The following is a 19,787-nucleotide window of genomic DNA, read 5'->3' as shown; positions in this document are numbered from 1 at the left end:
CCTCCTGTCCTAACTGTCCCTTACCTCCTCTCTTTTCTGTTTATGTGCTGCCCACGCACCCTCACTTCCTCTCCTCGTCTGACCTCACATCCTGTCTGTGTCTGACCGCCTGTGTTTGATTATCAAGGACAGCCAGACGGAGCGATGGAGCGACGGAGCGCAACGGACAGCAGGAAAAGAAGAGGAATGAGGAATTGAGGAGGAGGAGGAGGGGGGGGGGAGTGGGCCAAGCCAAAACCAGGCGAGAGGGGGATTTAGAGGAAGAAAGAGAGTCACTGAAGGACAGACTGCTGAGAGAGAGAGGACAGGCAAGAGGAGTCTGGGTAAGAGATTAGGTACAAAAACACAAGGAAATTGAGAGACAAAGAGCGAGCCAGGGATCAACAGAGAGGCGGAGAAATGGAGGGATGAAAGGAGAGAGGAAGGAGAGTGCTTAAGATGTGAGGCAAGGATTACACAACTTTATGTGACATCATCAGAGGACGCCGAGCAGATGCGCACCACTGATCTCAGTGTAGTAGTAGTTACAGTACAGGTCACTGCCTAAACTGACATAAGACACCAAAACAAATTATTTCTTTTAAGTCACTGTAACAGAGGTGTGAAGTGAAAGGAAACGCTGGCTCTAGAAGGATTTGACACCACTGCAAATTCCCATTTAACCTACTCAGAGGAGCAAATCAGAGCTGTAGCCGATTAAGAACACTTCTTCTTAAAGAATAGATTACCATTTTCGGGGAAATATGCTTAGTTACTGAGAGTTAGATAAGAAGATTGATTCCACTACCATGTCTGTACACTAAATAGCTACAGCAAGCAGCGAATTACCTTAGCTAAAGACAGGAGGAAACAGCTAACCTGCCTCTCTAAAAAGGTTTTTGTTTTGTTTTTTAAATCTGGCTATTTCTAAGCCAGGTCACTAACTTCTTGGAGACTCCGCTGGTTGCCGGGAAACCACAGTTTCTGGTTACTGGTGTCCAGTGACCCCAGTTTCCGTTCTTTATGCTAAGCTAAGCAAACTGCCTGCTGTCTCCAGACAGTCATGCTGTCATGAGAATGTTATCAGTCTTCTAATGTAACTCTCGGCAAGAATGTGATTAAATGTATTCCCCAAAAGGTCAAACTGTTCCTCTAACTGCTAAATATTTTATCAGGTTTCTATAGAGTATCGTTTTTAGCTTAAGCTTACTGTCAGTGGCACACACAACACTATGTTGAGATCTGTGATTATATGTTGCTTACTAAAATACTCCTTGGGAGTTGTAATTGACATCTCTCCAAACATTTTTTATCTACACAGGCTTTACCTTTGATTTTTTTAATCAAGGAACCAGACATTTTCTAACATAGTTGCTCATCTGTTGTACTTATGACTCAACCAGAAGAGCTTCGTGGCTATCTCAGCTTTTACTTTAGCTTTTACTTCCCAAGCCCCGGACACCTGAAATAACACTGCAACTCTGTTCCATGGAACAGTAGGGAAACACACATTGGATTATTCTTATGCGGAAGCGCATATTCACATAAATACTTAATGTGAGCATTATTCTGATCTATTCTTTTCATTCCTTCCTCCACTCTTTAATTCCCTACCCCCAACCCCGCCAGCCCGGGCTTGCTCCCTCAGTCCTCCTCAAATATATGGACGTGTTTACAAGAATATGTTTTAATGTCCCACACCTACTCACTTCAAAATTAATGGTGTCACTTGCAAAAAGAGCAACAGTAAAAGTGAGTCACTTTGACACTGAGGATGTTGCATTCCTCTTGCATGACAGCCTGTGGTTCTTAGTAGGAGTCTGTCTGCACTGGGACAGAAAGAGACCTTTAAGGTCTGGAAAAAAAATGTGAAAAATGTGGCAACGGTCACTCAGTCAACCCCCCCCCCCACACACACACACACAAACTGCACACACACACACACACACACACACACACACAGGGCCATGGCACTGGGTGTGTGTGTTGTCCTAAAGGAACAAAGTGAGATATGATACCCATCTTTAGAAGCCTCTAATCAGGGAGTACAAAGCAAAGTGACGAACACTCAGCTGGAAAAGGAGAGAGAGAGAGAGACAGAGAGAGAGATGTGGAGATGAGAGGGAGGACAGACAGAAGTGGACAGAGAGGAAGGAGGGGGGACAGAGTGAGAGAGAGGGAGGAGAGATAAGAGGAAAACCGAGGTAGTGAGGGGCACAGACCTTGGATTCCATGCTATTATCATCTGCTGCATAGTGAGCATTCCATCTGTTCAACAGCTGGGCTACACAGACACAAACAGTCACACACACACACACGCAGTAGAGAAGTCGTTGGGACATGCCTTAAATTGTGGTTGTCATGGTGAAGGTTTGGTTCTCATGGCCAGAGTCCTGATCGTTTATAAAGGGGATTAGAGAGGGAGGGACAGACAGAGAGACTGGCACAGAGAGATGGAGAAGTAGAGTAAGAAAGAGAGTAAATGAGGGCAGAGGAAAGAAAAAAAAAAAAAAAACTAAATTCAAATTCAAAAATCAGACCCAAGACAGAGGAAGACTGTAAGAGACACAGACAGAGAGGCAGACATGCAAATAAGCAACCTGGTTATTGTCGTCTTTCTGCAGTAACATAATTAATTGGACTTCATGTAAATCATGTAAAAACCCAGTTTCCTTAATCGGGGTACAGGATTGAGCGAATCCAGTTAATACAGCTAGTTTCTGCTAAAGAAACCTGATTTCTTGGCCATGTATAGCCAGCCGTCTAAAACTGTGCACGACAAAGGCTGCAGAAACTATTTATATGGCAGAAAAGCAGAGCAATAATAACAAAGATTATTATTTTTGTGCCCTGGTGTCTAAAATAATGAAATCCAAAGTCCAACTTAAACTGAAAACAAAACAAATGAGTCGCAGCGTAAACACACCTTAAACTGCATTCTCCAATTCTATGCTTTAACCCGATTTCTCTCAATAACCGTGTTTCATGTGTGCACGTAAACGTAGACGGAGAAAGACAGAGAGACCTTGTCCACTGCAGCCCTCTCACTAAGGAGAGAGATGAGTGTCTCCACTGCCAAGCGACACAAAAACTCTCTCCACTTTTCCAAGAAAAGTACAAAGAGTGTGCACATGTATGCACGTGTGTTTATGTAAGTGTGTACGTGCTGCGAGCAGTGCAGCGACCTGGCCAGGCAGTGAGGGATTATGGGGGATGAGTTTCTCAGAACCCTGACCCCATCCAACCCTGCTCAGCCCAAATAGACTTGAGAGTGTGACTGCAGAATGGCAGACAGAGTGGAAGACAAATCCACAGTCTGAAAGACAGCAGGGGCAAAAAGGGAGAGTGACACTGGCAGAGAAATGGAGGAAGGCAAACAACGAGGCGAACAGAGAAAATGGAAAGACAGAGCAGCAGACTGATGGAATTGCAGGGACAGAGATAAAGACGGACCAAGGTCGTGTCCACACTATCGTAAAAAATATATATAAAACATGTCTGTTTTGGTGCATTTTACTTCCCGTCCACACCAATCTGTAGTTTATTGACCACAAAAAATAAAGAATTTTCACTCGCTATAGTGCACAAATTTAATGTTGAGGACAGCGGAAACAAAATCGATTTGATTGACACGTTACCTGTGCATGCCAAAAACTTTTTTTGTTACATCTTTACATTGTTTTGATGTTTCTTTGTTGCCAATTCTTAGAAAGCAATCCATTAGAAAACAAAACTTGGTTCGACATGGCAGCATCGTTGTCCAATTTACCCCAATTAAAAATGTAAAAATTATATATGAATGTATTATGACGCTTACTTTAATAGTAGCCTGAACTTAAATGTCCTGTTCATAGAATTTGTCAACTACAAACAATGATGGATGAAACTTGGTACGATTACCATAACAACATGAGATCATGGCTAAATACTCAGTAGTTCAGTGTGGCACTTTCAAGACACGGCACAATAAGCATTGCTGTTTTGCTGTATCTGTTAAAGCGATGGCTTTTTTTCATTCAGGCGGCGGTTTTTTCTTTACGTAAATATTCCTTATGGCTTTATTCAGACATGAACACCACAATGTTTGTGCAATGCTGCATACCTGATGTGTGAGAGGGAGTGGTGTTACTGCTGGAAACCAGTGATGACTTACAAAGTTATCATATGAAGGAGAAGAGTGTTTTCTGTTCTCTCACAGGCTGCATCAGCGTTGAATTTTAAAACCTTTTTTTTGCAGTTGAAGCCTTAATTAAAGACCTTTGTGAGCAAAGGGACGATTGCCCCGCTTCTCTTTAGTCAGTCTCCTAATACATTTTATTCATCATTTACTGTTATAAGAATTACAGCGCTTATTTTCTCATGTCCTACAGCACACAAGCAGTGGATAACAAGACGTTCAGTTGGGACTCTAATTTAATTCCTGTTTGTACTGAAGTGACGCAGGTGTTTATTTAGACATGAGTGTAAATTACCATTACGCCTAAGGGGGCTTCTGCTTCCAGCATCTGCCTTTGCGAAGAATTGCAAACACATAAGCTGTTCTGTGCCGTAAACCAATTCAATGCCCTGCAGGGACATACAATGTTAAAAAAAAATAAAAAAGGTGGTAGCAGCTCTTATCTACGGTTAACCTATTTGTTTACAGCAGCCACAACGATGTCTCGAAATTAATGAAGTATTAGTCTCACAATGCTACATGCAAGAGCTGTAAATCTGCTCACAGTGTTTTAAGTGTACACATATCACTTGAGCAGTAAGCCGCAGATGTCTGAGGGTCTGTGTATTTCATCTGTTGAATTACCTTATTTGATTAGCTAAGTTTTACCCCGATGAAGCAGTTAAAAAGACTTAACATTATGTAACATAGCTCTGGTTAATAAAGAGCAGTCAGGTGCTGTAGTTTGATAGCACGGTGCGTTTATCGCTCGTATCACAAGGTTCATTCAGCTGAATGGGGAAATGTCTGGTGTACTCATTGTGATTGGCGAGAACAACCTCCCCTTCTAATCCCACTAGTCCTGTTACATGATATCAGCGGGAAAGACATTCCTCTGCTGGCAAAGCCATCCCTCGTTCTCTCTCTGTTTTCTGTGCATCCCCCCCTTTTGGCTTTTTCATCCCCCAACTTCTATCCTTCATTTCTCTCCTTTCCTATGCTCTTGTCTTATCTTTTTTCTTTTCTTCCTTCTCTCAACATTCCCCTCGTCTAGTCTCTCTCTTCCACCCCACTGCCCTCCATCTTGCCTTACAAACATGGCCGTATTTGGGTTTTAAGGGAAGGGGTTGGAGTTTGCCGGGAGGAGGGGGGTTGCGATTATCGCCATGGCGATCCACATCAAAACAGTCCAGTCGGGGAAGGGTGGGTATGTGCTCATTTCCAGGCCTGTTACCACATTTACAGCAGGAAGAGCTGGAAGACGAGTTTGATTTTAATATAAGTGTGGAGTCATGACTCGATCAAAGGCCACTGGAGCTAATGAGGATGACATCAGCAGAAAATTACAGGATCTCCTTTTTACTACCACCATTGTTCTAAAACTGTCACTTCATTTGTACTGCAACTTCATTAGTAGGAAACTCTATCAGAAGGGGAAAAAAAAAAAATGCTGAGAGAATGCTGGTGATGAATTTGCCTTGCTAGAATCTCCTGTTTATATACATTTTTATGGTATTTTTATGCTGCTTTTCATTTTGAGTTTTTTTTTTTTTTTTTTTACAAGCATTGCCTAAATTACAAATACGTAAAGCACATCGTTTCAATCAATTAGGCAAAAAGACATCCTAGATTTGAATCGGGACTTCTCTACCCTCTCCTAAATTTTAAAGAGGGGTTTACATTAAAAGAAGAAACTGAAACAAATTCTTCCCCTACAGATTTAGAAATAACACATTTTTCATCTAACATATTCAATGCTGCTATAACCTAACTTGGTCTCACAGGACAAGTAGCTTATGGTGGCCAACGTTACAGGACAAATACTACTGTGTCACTGACTGACTCTGTTCACTTGTGTTACTGCGTTACACTCCATTTCAGCATTTAGGATTATCCTGGAATCATCAGTTGTGGCTACAGTGGTTATATTTTTAAGTGTTTTGCAAGAAAAATCTTAAGGTTAGGTAAAATAAAATACTGAGTAACTTCTCACCGTCTGCCATGTATGGTAAATTTCCTATGCTTATGCTATTCCTGCTGAGATTAATCAAATCCTGATGACAGTATTGTTGTTGGAACTTTTATAAAATGGTTATTAAAACTGTCTGACAAAAAAAATCAGGAAAAGGAGGACTAAGTGGACACAGGAGGAGAAATTTGTAGTCTTGGATGAATATGCATAAGAAAAATTATTTCTTATAAATATGACTCAAAAGTTTCATCAAGTCTGAAGCAAAGAATGTGCCAAGAATTTAGAGAACATTAAATTCCAGTCGGGTTTTCCTTGTTTCAAAACATCCTTCTTGGCACATTTTCATTATGTTTGGCAATGATGAAAAATCTTTAGTAACCTCTCTGGTTTAGATTCACTTTGTCAACACTGAAGAAACATGAAATATTTTCCTTTAATTTGGTCACTAAGACAACTGAAAATGAACTCTAAGGAATTCTTAAGAGACTCAAAGTGCTTTTCAGGAAAAAGAAAGGAAACACAAATATTTACTAAAGTTCAATTTTCCTTCTACATAAAAGATAGATATTTTTCCACAGTTCTCATACCAGAACAACAGACCACTGTAATATCTATGACCCTTGTCATTTTCCTCATATCTCATTCCCAGAGCCAACATGGTGGACACAGCAGTCATTGCACACATCGTTTCTTCTGAATTCACAGCACTTGGCAATGACGTAGAACCAAAGATGGAGGAGCTGCGGGTGCTGGTCCATCTGTTTCTGCTGAAATCCCAGTTTCTCCGAGTGAGAGACAGGATCTGTGGTGGTGATGATGCGGAGCCAAGATGGAGGAACAGAGGGGACGGGCCCCACATCTGTTTTTGCTCAGCAAGCAGCTCAGTTTTGAGGAAAAAGGCCTGTAGAGCTGGCTTTACTGGGGAATGGTCACTGCGCTCGCCAAGTCAGCCTGCTGCCTTACTGGCACTGGGGCAATAGCCACGCACACACACACAAACACACACACACACACACACACACACACACACACACACACACACACACACACACACACAACGCCGCCTACGCTTTGCCCTTGATGCCCTTGGTCTTGTGTGTGTGTGAGAGTGTGTGTGTGTGTGTGTGTGTGTGTGTGTGTGTGTGTGTGTGTGTGTGTGTGTGTGTGTGTGTGTGTGTGTGTGTGTCTGTGTGTGTGTGTGTGTGTGTGTGTGTGTGTGTGTGTGTGTGTGTGTGTGTGTGTGTGTGTGTGTGTGTGTGTGTGTGTGTGTGGTATTCTGGGCTGGACCATACTTGGATGCACCAGGCCAAGCTGCAACTTTGTCGGAATGTTTGTACCGTGCTCTTAAACTCTTTGTCTCTCTGTCATTCCATCTGTCCATTTCCCTGTGATGTAGGAGTTCTGGTTCATTTTTTTTTTTTCTCTATACAAACCTTCAATCCATCTCCCTCCTCTCTCATCTCTCCTTCAAATCCTGCATTCCTGTCCTCCCTCTGTTTGCCCCCCTGCCTCCTGCCAATCCTCTGGACCCTCATGCTCTGATTGTTTTACAGGAAGCCTAGTCACGGGTTGTTTGTGCATGAGTGTGTTTCTGTGTGGTAGTGTGTTAGTGTGTTGTGTGTGTGCTGTGTGGTACATCTAGCTGACTCAGCCTGATCTCCACCCCAGTACCGAGACCCTAGTAGACCACAACAGACAACCGACAACATGCTGACATGTTCCTGTGTGTCATGTGTGTTATTGTTGTTTGAGTATTACAGTATGTGCCACATGAAACTGTGAAACTCACAAGCTGAGCAGTCTACTTCGCTTTAGGTTTCCTCCTTTTGCACTCCTCTAAGATGATTCTCTGTTACATGACCTATGGCAGTCTGGTGTGTAAGTGTGTGTGTGTGTGTGTGTGTGTGTGTGTGTGTGTGTGTGTGTGTGTGTGTGTGTGTACTGTAGGAAGCTGTGCAGTCTCCCCCCAGTACAGTCCAGTCAAACACTGCCTCTTCTGTATGGGCTCGTTTTGCATTTGCAGATGTCCAGACTTGCCCACTATTGCAAGTCCGAGTATAAAATTAGTTTATGTGTGCAGTTTTAAATGCATTTTTGTGTTTGAGCGAATTGTACACCGGTCTCATGGATTCTGGACACACACATATACCCACACTTGGCCCCGATGGAATACCCCTCTGATCTGACACCATGCTGCGAGGGACTAAACCAAAGTTTTATGAGAAAAGTAAATTTAAAAAAGAGTTTGACAGTTGCAATGATGAGGTAGATGAATTTATGTGTCCATTTATGTGTTTTTCTATCATCAACTCTACAGATAGCCCTGTGTTTATGCATGTATCTGGATAAATGAGATACTCTGCTCTTTTTAATAACTCAGACATACATCTGACGTTTCACGAGACACGTCATTACAGAGGAACAGTACCACAAGTTAGTGTGTTTGCACCCTCATGTCTTTGCACATGTGCACTGTTTTAATGTGCGTGTGCGATAAGGTTGAGCTGTGGTGTCTTGGTGCTCAAAGGTTTCCTTCATATCAAGCAGGACTCTACAGGTATGTGATCCCCCCTCCAACCCCCCAAAACACCCTCCCTCGTGGCTCAGGCTTCACCAACAAGGCCAGCATTGTAGCGAGGGTAAAACGATAGCGCTCAGGGACAGGTTCAGCTATGTGGTTACCCAGACAACCCCTCTTACCCCCTTCCCCACCTTCCCACCTCAATCCCTCCATACTCTCCCCCCACTGGATCCCTTCATCTCACTGAAGAGGACAAAGACAGTCACATAGAGACAGAGAGGTCATAGAGGTTAGAAGTTATTCTTCCACATAGAGATATGAGCTGGGTGTGTAGTATGTTGAGATATCCACTATTTGGAAAATAAAAAGGCCCAACAGTGATAGGTAGGTAGGTTTGCTGTTGGTTTTTGGACTGAAATTTTAAAGTGGAAAACATAAACGCAAGTGGCAATATGGTCCTTTGATTTTCTCCTTATGCATTAAGCATCTATACCTGAGTGTGTGTCTGGGGTGAAGGTTTGTGTCTAACTGTGAGTGTTCTAGGCGACTTATTGACTGGAGGTGTTCGTGTTAAATGTGGAAAACAACCCAATCAATGTATCCTTTCTAAAAAGGAAAACATAAAACTCCCACTGGTCCCACTGTGGAGCTTTGCTGTTCATCAAGTGTTATTATTATCGTGAAGAGTGATATGTGTGCCAGTCTCTCTTGCAACTTTCTGTGTTTGTGTGCATCCCACCTTGTGTGTGTGTCTCTGGTTCACTGTTTCGTGGACTGCTGCGGAGTCGTCTCTCTGGCTTCTTCCCTCCTGGACTGCCGACACTTCCCCCTGACCCCACTGACCCGAGCAATGGGGCGTGTGATTTGTTGCTGCATCACAAACGAAATCACAACAGAATTTACGGTTATTCATGGAGAAGAAAAATAATAATTCAAGCATTTTTTGACCTTGGAAAAGTCTGTGTCCCAGTAGGACCTCGTTACTACTGACATACAAACTAAGGCCAAATTTCTCTTCAGTATTTCCGACCCTATCACATAAAATCAACATTTGAGAATATCAAGAACGCCATCTTGATTCACGTATTTTTTTAAAGTACACCAGTAATGCGATACAGTTGATTTTTTATGAATAATGCAGACTTTTAAATACAATGCTGAGGGTTTCCACTTGTTTTTCTTGCTACTATAAGACATACCCCGGCAGCTAATTTTGACACAAAAGTTAGCATGTTCAAGTGTACCACAGCCATAGCACAAAGGGGAGATTTAGATGGTGCTGATGTATCTTCTCAACACGTAATGATGTGATTACATGGACAATATCTGAAAAAGCTGCTGGATTTATCAAAATATATATAGTTTTTAAATCAAGAGGTCAACCGATTAATGAGTATCAGAAAGCCAAGGAAGCAGAATGGTCACCTGTATCCGTTGTGTGCCGGCCCCAGGCTGCCCTTATAGAGAGTGGAGGGAGGGGAGTTAAGTCGGTTCTGTCGCTCTAGTTGTCTCTGTTCCTTTATCTTTTTGGGCTGTGGCTTACTGTACGTCTCCTCTCTGCCTATATAGTTAGACATCCCATAAACCGGGATGATTTCTGCAGCAGAGGAGAGGAGAGGAGGAGAGGATTTATGTCAGACAAAAAAAAAAAAAAAAAAACAAATCTGAGCAAAACACATTTTTAATTGGATTAATAATTTGATTTTTAATTCCACATAAAACCCCTGATTTTTTGGCAGTAGCCATGAAGTCCAGTCGGCACGTCAATACCTGGATCGCCGTACATGGGGGGAAGGTGGTGCTGGTAGTACTGGTGGGGGGGCAGCTCTCCTGGGCTGACAGGGGGGTAGAAAGAGTGAGAGTTGGGGATGAAGTGGGGGTGAGCCAGGTAGGGGGGCAGGTGGTGTGTGGGGGAAAGGGCTGGAGAGTAGGAGGGTGGGTAGCACTCTGGAGACTGTGGGGTAACCACCACCCGGCGAACCCCTGTGGTATCCTCCAGCACCTGCAGGAGAGAAGAGAAAAGAAAGGAATTTAAAAAAAACATTTTGCACACCAACAGCTCTAAATGGAAATGTGAACTCAAGTACCCACAATTCATGTTAGGTCAGTAAACTGCTTTAAATTTAGCATTTGGTAATTTACACCAAAATTTCATTTAAGTCAAGAGGAGACATACAAAGATTATCAATTTAAGGGGATCAGTTCCTTTATTTTTCCCTCATTTCTACATACAGTATGATTTAAGATGATATCACAGGTTTTTATGTACATAAAATGCCTAAATGCCTTAAAAGAATAGTCTGACATGGGAAACACATCTATTCACTTTTTTGTTAGTGGCATCAATCTTGTCAAATGGTCTGTCAAATGGTGGATATCTAATATAAAAATTCCCTGCACAATTTACCGAACAAGTGAGACATTGTGCTAACAGGAAGCTTTGTCCCTTAAAGTATTGAAAACAAGCGCTGCAATGCTGTCATCAGATGGTCTGCATATTTCAATGACAATACGTTTCAAAGAACCGCCTCACATTAACATAGATCCCATACATGTATTCACTTTCACATTCCTGGACTGGAACACACACACACACACACACGCGCGCACACACACACAGACACACACACACTCATCCCAACTATTCAGACACTTTCACAGGCCTGCATTCCAAGCAGAGAGCAAACACACACTCCCTGCAGAGAGGGGAAGTCATCTGCTGGTCCCTAACAACAACAACACACACACATACACGCACAGTCACACACACCAAATGACACTACCCCAAACCCCAGCACACACACACACACACACACACACACACACACACACACACACACACACACACACACACACACACACACACACACACACACACACACACACACACACACACACACACTGAGAGGCAACAGACACAGTGCCAGAATACAACAGACAGAAAGAAAGAAGTGAGAGTATTGAAGAGGGTCAGGAGGGGAGGAAGAGGGTTACAGAACTAATCCGAGTGAGAAAGCCTAAGACAGGGGGAGAAGAAGAGGAGGAGGAGGAGGAAGAGGAGGCCCCCTAACTGCCCCTCATCCCTTCCTGTGCTGCAGAGGAGAAAAACAGAGTGTTTACAGGAAAATAAGAGCAAAGACCCTGCATGAGTACATGGGGACTTGACCTATAAGCCCACACAATGGGCAAAGAGACACACATATATTTCCAAAAATACAAACTGGAAGGGCCTTACAAACATGCACATACACCCACGATCACAAGGCAGCCATCAACACAAACCACCGAGGACACAAACACACACACAAAACCACAAAAATCAATCTATCAATGCACTACTGTTCTTTCTCCATCCATCCCTTCTCCTAGCCCTCACCCCCAAAAACCTATCCACCCCGTGCCTGCCTCCCCCATCAGGCTTGTTTATGTAAGAATGACAGTGTTTCCCGCTCACACTTGGCCCAGTCCCAACTAACACACACACACACACACACCCCCACACACATGCAAACACAAACACACACCTACAGTGAGCCAATGACCTGACTTCCATTGGCACAGGAGCAAAATCCCACCACACACAGACCACAGATGTATTTGTAACACTATACTTGTGGGGAAAGTCCATTCATTAACCTTCCACCCCCCCCCCACACACACACCACTAACATGCCAAACCTAACCCTTTAGCGATTCATAACACTCAAACTTTAGAAAAATTACAAGCACGCAGATTTAATCCTTACGTTGGGAAATTCCTCAAATCATTCTATCCTTGTGAGAGAGAGCACACACTCACACAGATATATATATGAAAAGGTCAAAGACACAAATGCCCCATAACTCCGAAAATTCAAGATATTCCTGCCCAGTGCTCTGCGGGGGGAAGGAGTCAGCACTTGGATACTTGTCTTTCTGGACTACAACAGCTAAGATAGGTGATAGATACTCTCTGTGTGGTTTGATGGGCACAAGCTCTCCACGACAACATTAATGTCTGCCATTCTTAAATGATGACGACTCAACCCACTTCTAACCTTTTTTTTTTTTTTTTTTTTTTTTAAGAAAAGAAATCCCTGACTAATTAAATTCAGTCACACTCATGTTGGTCTCCTTCTGTGTCTGACTGTTTTTTTCGACTGAAAAATCTCCCACACAACACAAACACATCGTAAGCATTAAAAAATGCGTGAGAGTATCCGGCTGAGGAAAAACACACTCAAAAACAAACTAACCTGTGAGATGTATCCTGGGGGTACGTGGATGGGGGGGATTGACCCATTTGGGGACATCATGGGCACCTCAGCAGGACCTAGAAGGGAGGAGGAGATTTATTTATTTAACCAAGCAGCTCACACTTAAGTAAATTCTCATTTACATTTTTCAATCAACAGCACACATTCAGAGATACAAACATGGCCACATACACTAGAGGGAAGGGGGAACCAGATGAGTAAGACTTTATTTTACAGTGCTCCTTATTCCATTGAATTAACATGAAGGTTTACACCAAAGGGTCAACTCACAAGTTAATTAATAGAGTAAGGTTATACTAGAGTAAAATCTACTATCACGAAGTCAAAACATGACTTAACTTTGAAATAAAAACTTCACTTTTCCCTTGACACCAACATGCATGACCTCAAAAAGCATACAAACATAAATCTAAATGTAAGCCAGTCTTTTCCTGTTATATCTGTCAGGCAGACTGAAAGCATGAGGAGTAGCATCATGACATATGTATGTTCAACACATGAGGGCTCGGGACTGCTCGCTGAAAACTTCTGCCCTGAAGGGGAAGCACGAAGATGTAATAGAAATAACAGATTGATAATGATGTTGACTTTTCCACTATCCATACTTCCCCCCACCCAATCTCTCTGTCTCTCTCTTCCTCCATCTCTCTGTGATGGAGGTCTGTGGCTGGTAAAGTCATTGGGACCCCGCTTGGACAGCTGGAGGCAGACCTGCCCTCAGAATAAATCACACCGCACACACACCCATACATAGAGGCCCTCACTACCTACAAACACACATGCAAGCATGAAAGCACACCAATGTTTTCTGTCCATGTAGACACTAGTCAATTTCCAATTGAATATTCTAAAACCTTGTCTCCTCCTTGAAAACATCCATATTTTCTCCCTTACTCAAGTGGTATAACTGAGAAAATGTGTTTTTTTCTTCTGTAATTTAGGTGAACTGACTATTTTCATCCCTTTCTCGATTCCAGCTTCTCTCCCTCCATACATTCCTCCCTGCATCAGCTTCTCTCTCCACCCTCCCCTGGTGTTGACTTTTTTTTTTTTTAGCTATTCTTCCCTCCATCCCTCTCTATACTTTCACTCTTCTGCTCTTACTCACTTTATCCTGCTTTTCTTTCTATCTTTTTCTCTCCTTTCCCCTCTTCCTCCATCCTTCCGTCCCTATTTTCAGGAATTCCTCCTGCAAGAACCGCCCTCTTTCCCTCCCTTCACCTATTACTCACATCCCTCACTCCCACCTTTCATTTCAAATATTACTCACTTCATCCCTGCCTTCCTTGCTTCATCCTTTCCCTATTCCCCCAGTCATTCTCTCCCTCTCTCAATCAACCTCACTAAATCAACACCTCTGTCCTTCCATCCCACTTTCCTGACCTCTCATCAGGCAAACAAATAGGTAAGAGTACAGTAAATACACACAAGTACGCACACATAAACACAACCTGAGCAAAGTCTACAGTGTAGGCTTGTGTGTGTGTACTGAGTAAGTCACAGGTATGAAGAGACAGGCCTCTTTCAGTCCTGTCTGCTCCCCTACCATGGAGACTAGGAGGGTTATGAAAGTCCTCATTGAGTAGAAGGTCATAGCATAAGGAGAACACACTCTCACACACACACACACACACACACACACACACACACACACACACACACACACACACACACACACACACACAGAGCTCTTCTAAACCTCTTTCCATCACTGCTCATAGCACACTTTTCCTCTTGCTCACACTGTTTCAAATACACACTCTCTCTGTATCTCAGTTGCCCTCTCTCAGACAAACACGCACACACAAACACACAAACACACACAACGCACCCACTCTTGGCAAACAGACGTGTGTTTGGACAGTCTCTGCTGCCTCTGTGCTCTTCACTCAGCAAACAGCAGCATTCCTTTGCTCACGCACACGCGCACACACACACACACACACACACACACACACACACACACACACACACACACACACACACACACACACACACACACACACACACACACACACACACACACACACACACACACAGTGAACATTCCCATCCCTGGCCCCCAGGACTGGACCCAACAGGCCCAACTACCCCCCAACTCATCCCCAAAACACAAGACACTCTTTGTCCTGAAACTCTTCACGCACACATTCACCACTCACTGCTGTAAGTCATATATTATTAGACTGACTGCCATTTAGAAAAGCCCAGGATAATCAAGCAGTTGTACATGTGTATTCAAGTGGTTGTAATTGTGTCCGTGTGTGTGCACGGGCACATACAAGTCAATGTGGTCCTTGATCCACATTGTGGTAACGTCACTCTCTGGTCTTTCCTCCCGCTTTGCCCTTCAAGCACCACAAATAGAGTCAAGACTTCCTCTGCCTAATCCTGCAGAAATCCCAGACAACAGAGCTAACCAACTGCACTCCCCTCCGCTTTCTCCCCTTCTCATCTTCCATCTGTTGCTTCTTCCACTTCCGACTGTCGGAGAGGTCAGGTCAGAGATCAATTATGAGGTCATGTCCTGTATGTGGGATGACATAGGAAGGGCATCGGCATGTGTAATCTAGCCCTTTGAGAGGCATCCCGGGGGTATCTGGCTAAATAGCTCGTTTTCACTATACTCCTACTTAAAACTGATAACTTGGAGAAATCACCCAAAGGTCCTCAGATGAGATGATTAACAGCTTGCATTCATAAATTAAAAAAAAGAATTATAAGAATTTGGGCTGGGTGATAATTCAATATTATCATAAATCTGCTTTCAGTGGTACTCTATCATGATAACATGATCATATTGTGTTATCATTTTACAAATTCTTATGTCCAAATTGATGATTTCTAGTAAATCATAATTAAAATCCATCACTTCCTGGTGTAAAATATATTAGTGGAATGTAGTTCACTGCGTTTAATATCAATTTAATTATTTTACATGTAACTGTACCATAATGATTATCAACATCAGCACAATTGTCTTATTAATAACAACAGTGAATACATAATGTTTATTTTTGTGTGAAATTTTTGCATATATCATGCTTAAAAAGTTGATGATTATAGCATACTGTGGAATAGTGGGGCAGAATTTACTTGAGCAGGCATGTGGTGAGCGTGTGTAGAACGGGGCATATGTCAATGGTAAACATCCTGTCTTACGCTTACACTTACACACACACACACACTAGATTTCAGGCGAGCAGAAAGTCTACTATGCTGAACTGTAGCGACCGTCCAGCTGCCTGTATATACATTCACACACATACACTAACAGAGGAGATGATGCAACATTTCATCAGATGTTTCCCATGGTACAGCTGTCACAGACAGCTGCAACTGGGCCCCCAAAGCACAAGACACACACTCAAACACAGAAAGAGTCTTGGCCTCACACACGTCCCAATTACTTACATCCGTGATAAAGCACTGAACTATGCACACTGCATAAACCCACGGTCAATCAATCACACTTCTATCAATCAACTGTAATGACAGTGAGAGTGTGTATTGAAGGCCTAGTGTGTGTATCAGTTTGTATTCAGTCTATGATCATAGTGAAGCAGTATTCAGCTTCTATAAAGAAGTGCAACACTTTCTCTCTTTCCCCTCACTTCAGCCCTGCACATGTGGTAACCACACTGAAAGGAAACACAGACCCTCTTGGGAAAGAGTGCGTGTGTGTATGTGTGGTGTTGGTGTCAGACCAAAGGAGCCTGTTTATGAGCTGACCTACATACAATACAACTAGATTCAGATGGATTTCCCAAAAACACAGACAAAATAAATAGACTGACTTAAAAACAAATCTTAAAATTACAGAACGCATACCAACAGACACACACAATTTTTGTATGTCCTATCAGAGCCCCATGGAGGCAGCTGTCTGATCTAGATTGTAGTCCTGTACTCGTGTGTGTTTGTGTGTGTGCACGCATCTGTGCATGTATGTGTGTCTGGGTCAGTTGTGACGTGGCGTTGCCTGGAAGTTATGTAAGCATCAGCAGGGTAATGTTATCTGTCCTCGGAGCTCCAAGAGCAAGTCACTCCCACGACAGCTTCCTCTACTGCCTAGCCAATACACACACAGACACACCCGCGCACACACACTCACAGATACATTCAACCACGCACATACTGCAGAGAGCATGGCCTATTGTCATATCTATATATAAAAAATAAAACAAATCCCTTTAGATCTTTTAGTGTACTGATATAGCTACTAGAAGCTGTGGGAGAGAAAAGGAGACAGAGAAGGATAAAGAGAGGGAGATAATGTGGAGCATGATGGGAAGTGTAGTGAAAAAGAGGATAAAAAGGATAGGTTGGGGGGATGCCTGCTGAAGCAGGAAATGTGGGAGACATCTTTAAAATAGCACAGTGCATTGTATATACACATCCCAGATTGGTGCAAAACTTGCGATGCTACATGCACGTACACAGAGATACACACAAAAACACACACACTAGAGAGCCCTCTCGTCCATCTCCGGTGAGTCAAGTCCTGCGGAGAGCTTTGCCGTGGGCAGGGTGAGGTTCGGTGACGGAGGAGGAAGTCAGGACTTCCTGCGCTGCCCTGCCCTCAGCAACGGCACTGGCACAGCACAGTGACACAGAAACTAGTGCGTGCATAAACCCACATACACATACATGCACACATGCACACACAGCTGATGTTGTGGATATTCATCTAACAAACATCTATACACATGTGCATAAAGAAACACACTTCTGATCCTGACTCTGTGGTCTGTGCTACAGTCTGTAATTTGGGTGGGCTGATGATTGGCTGTGGCCTGTAAATCATAAGATGGAAAGTTTCTACGTTTGAACACTGGGTCTAACTGTTCATATATAATCTGCGTGTGTGACTGTATGTATGTGACTTTGTGTGTGTGCGTGTGTGTGTGCAGGTATGTGTAAGCACATTCCTCAGGACAAGACTGCCCCTCAACATTTAGCTTCCAAGTTCAAAGTTACATAACAGTGTCATAAGAGAACAAGGAGGAAGTTACGCCAGATGATGAAATGATCAATGACTTCATCCACATCTGACATCAGTATATTAAAGAGAAACCATGCTATGTAGAAGAAACGACGCTATAAGGCTTGTAAAACCAGGGTTGTATTTTACTAGCCCAGTGCCTTAGGCTCATATTTCAAATTAAGAATGTTCTCCTCCACATACAAATTCTGAAAAAACTAAAATAATAAGCCTTTTGCAACAACAGTCGAGAAAAGTTTCCACCGCCGCTTGTTCAAAGTCACCCCTCCAAGCCAAATGCTGTATGGGGTCTGATGGCAGGGAGGTTTGCCGCCAAACAGAATTGCCAGACTTGTGCACCAAAGTCTTCAGTTCCATCTCTGGTCGTTTGCCAAGAGGCAGTAGCAGTGGTTGTGATCCCTGCCCGTCGTTGGTGAGTGGATTAAATCCCATTATAACCTTCTGCCTTTTCAGCTTCTCTGCTGTCTGTAGAGATAAAACCACCACTGAAGAGGAATGTGTTCCGTAGCATGATTATATTCCTGTCCTATCAATCATTTCAAAACAGCAGGTGTCATTTTTATGTTGGCGGACACATCATTTTGGAATAAACACTTCATAAATCTATTTAGGTTCTCGAATATTTGAAGCTTTTGCGTAGTGCTTGATTTATATTCTAGGTCAAAAATGTTTCCTCTGATATTGAGCTACCAGTTTCTCTATGTCAACACCACTCTCCATGTCTTCCTCCAACTTTGAGAATCTTTGGCATCTTTGAAATTTATTTATTCATTTCAGGTTATTTTATGTAACATTTATTTATCCAGGTTAGTTCCAATGAGCTCAGGTATGTGTTTTACAAGGGAGAACCGGCCAAGACAGCAGCAGTGCTTTAAGTGTTTAACACTCAGTAGCCCCAGGGCAGTGAAGAACATGCACGTTATTATAAATCAAACGCTCCTCCCCTTTTTTGGATTTTTGGAAATAATTTTACTCCAAATGGTGAGCTCAACACGTTACTGTGTAAGCCACATAACACCCAGGTTATACAATTATTGAAAATTCTTCAACCAAGATCTTAAGTGACCTACTATCATCTAAAGAGGTTTTATCTTTTAGTGAAATCATTTATGAACAGTTTCTTCTCTAAATGACCAAATCCCAAAAACTTTTCCCAACTTATTCCAAAGGGTTAAATTTCTTAGATTATGATGTTAACATCTACACCTTATCCTTTCCTGATCACTGTGTAAACGGCCCTTAAACATACAAGCCTAGATCTGTTTAGTGTTCAGCCTGTAGTCTGGGTGCCAGCCTATACCTCCACCCGGCCCAGATCTCTCTCCGGTTCTCCCCCACCCAGAGGAGGGGTGCTGTCGGCCGACCTACTTCTGCTGCTGGGTTTGCTCCAGAGGAGAGCAACGTAATGTCTGGAGGGTCACCGAGCCCAGCCATGCTTTGTTCTCAGGATCTTAACATGCACAAACACAGACACACCTTTGTAGCCACACACCCACATGGACACAGATGAACATGGCTCACATACACCGTACGCCAGACAAACCCATTTCAAAACAGCAGATTAACACCTGATCATATCTGTAAACTCTTAAAATGTTATGATGACGTGGACATACACACACACTGTTGTTCATACACACGTAACTTGTGGAACAAACTGACATTTGAATAGTTTATACTGTAGGAAATCACGGTCACCTTGACACAAACATTAGACAAAATTGGACACACACACACAATACAGTTCCAAATCATAATAGCTCTGAACACGCACGCACACGCACACGCACACGCACACACATACACACACAAACACAAACACAAACTCTAGCTAGCTCTTCTCCAGTATTTTCACATGAGGTTATTCACGGACTTGCAGATTTGTGATCATGCAACAC

General features: G+C 42.9%; 1 protein-coding gene across 4 annotated transcripts in view; it reads right to left on the bottom strand.

Annotated features, from left to right (window-relative positions):
- fndc3ba (fibronectin type III domain containing 3Ba) overlaps positions 1-19,787 on the bottom strand; it is a 96,313-nt gene that overhangs the window by 38,729 nt on the left and 37,797 nt on the right. For all 4 annotated transcript variants that reach the window (XM_040136674.1, XM_040136676.1, XM_040136675.1 and 1 more), the window contains exons 4-7: positions 12,864-12,940; positions 10,399-10,630; positions 10,054-10,225; positions 9,368-9,498 (exon numbers count right to left, since the gene is read on the bottom strand). In XM_040136674.1, coding sequence (XP_039992608.1) covers positions 9,368-9,498; positions 10,054-10,225; positions 10,399-10,630; positions 12,864-12,940 — 612 coding nt within the window. The remainder of the gene's footprint in view (positions 1-9,367; positions 9,499-10,053; positions 10,226-10,398; positions 10,631-12,863; positions 12,941-19,787) is intronic.

This window comes from Xiphias gladius, chromosome 10, assembly GCF_016859285.1.
Source record: "Xiphias gladius isolate SHS-SW01 ecotype Sanya breed wild chromosome 10, ASM1685928v1, whole genome shotgun sequence".
NCBI lineage: Eukaryota > Metazoa > Chordata > Actinopteri > Istiophoriformes > Xiphiidae > Xiphias > Xiphias gladius.
This window is presented reverse-complemented; position numbering and strand designations above follow the sequence as displayed.